Raw genomic sequence first — 1,416 nt, 5'->3', positions numbered from 1 at the left:
AATCTCCCAATTAAGTCTGATCTGCCAATTGAGTCTAACTCTGTGCTAAATTCTAAACAAAACACTTATGAAATGGAAAAGACTGACCAAATAAATGCAAAAAAAAAAAAAGACTTGTTGGTTTATACTAGATGATGGGACAAACATCAAGTAATACCGCCAACTACGGATCTCGTCTCCCATGAGTCTGAACCATTGACAAATCCCAATGCAAGTGATTCTTTGATTCCAATTTCATTTAATTATAATCCTAATTCGAGTGTGATAGAATCAGATTTGCACAATGCAAAAAAGGAAGAGGTCTATATGAAGATTCCTCCTAGTCTCGAAGGAAAATATGGAAAAGAAACAACATGTCACTTAAAGAAATCTCTCAATAGCTTGAAGAAGTCACCACGAGCATGGTTTGAGAGGTTCAATCAAGTGATCAAGAAGAAGCATGGGTACAAATAAGTTCAGTCAGATCATACTCTATTCTTCAAACATTGACAAGATGGTAAGATTGTAATTCTTATTATCTATGTTGATGATATGATTCCAACTGGAAATGAACTTAATTGAATGGAGGAGTTTAAAAGACTACTAGCCCAAGAATTTGAGGTAAAATATCTTGGTCAAATGAGATACTTTCTGGGTATGGAGTTTGCAAGAACCAAGCAGGGGATTTCTGTCTCCCAACGTATGTATGTTATTGATCTTCTCAAAGAGACTGGTATGCTCGGATGTAAACAATAGCCACACCAGTGGGACCCAAGGGGATGTACAAGAAGAAAGAAAAGGAGAAACCTGTAGACAAAGGGATGTATCAAAGACTAGTGGGAAAATTGATCTATTTGTCTCACACTAGACTTGACATTGCCTTTGCAGTTAGCTTGGTCAGTCAGAACATGGACAACCCTTTAAAAGAACACTTGGAGGCAGTTTACAAGGTATTACGGTATCTAAAGAAGACACCTAGAAAAGGTCTGTTGTTCAGAAAAAATGGAGAAAAAGGCATAGAAGCTTTCACTGATGTAGACTGGGTAGGTTCAATTGATGATAGAAGATCATTATTTGGATATTGTATCATGGAATGGGGAAACCTTGTTACTTGGAGAAGTAAGAAACAACATATTCTCTCAAGAAGCTGTGTTGAAGCTGAGCTTAAAGCTCTTGCTCACAGGGTATGTGAATTGATCTGGATCAAACGAGTTCTTTGAGAACTATAACTTAAACGAGCGAATCATTTGAAACTATATAGAAACAATAAATAAGTTATTAATATAGCACACAATTCAGTTCATCATGATAAAACCAAACATGTGGAGGTGGACCGTCATTACATAAAAGAAAAATTGAAGAAAAAGAACTTTCTGTCGTTTATGTGCCAAGCAAACAACAAGTTATTGATTTGCTAACAAAAGGATTATCGAAAGA

The 1,416-nt window shown here is 35.9% G+C and overlaps 1 protein-coding gene across 1 annotated transcript; it reads left to right on the top strand.

Annotated features, from left to right (window-relative positions):
* Positions 1-758: 758 nt before the first annotated feature.
* LOC133799754 (uncharacterized mitochondrial protein AtMg00810-like) lies at positions 759-1,199 on the top strand. The gene has a single exon (XM_062237753.1). It carries the CDS (start codon positions 759-761, stop codon positions 1,197-1,199), a length of 441 nt encoding a protein of 146 aa, XP_062093737.1.
* Positions 1,200-1,416: the final 217 nt, after the last annotated feature.

The sequence above is a fragment of the Humulus lupulus genome, chromosome 9 (assembly GCF_963169125.1).
Source record: "Humulus lupulus chromosome 9, drHumLupu1.1, whole genome shotgun sequence".
Lineage (NCBI taxonomy): Eukaryota > Viridiplantae > Streptophyta > Magnoliopsida > Rosales > Cannabaceae > Humulus > Humulus lupulus.
Note: the sequence above shows the minus strand (reverse complement) of the source record. Positions and strands in the feature narration are given on the sequence as shown.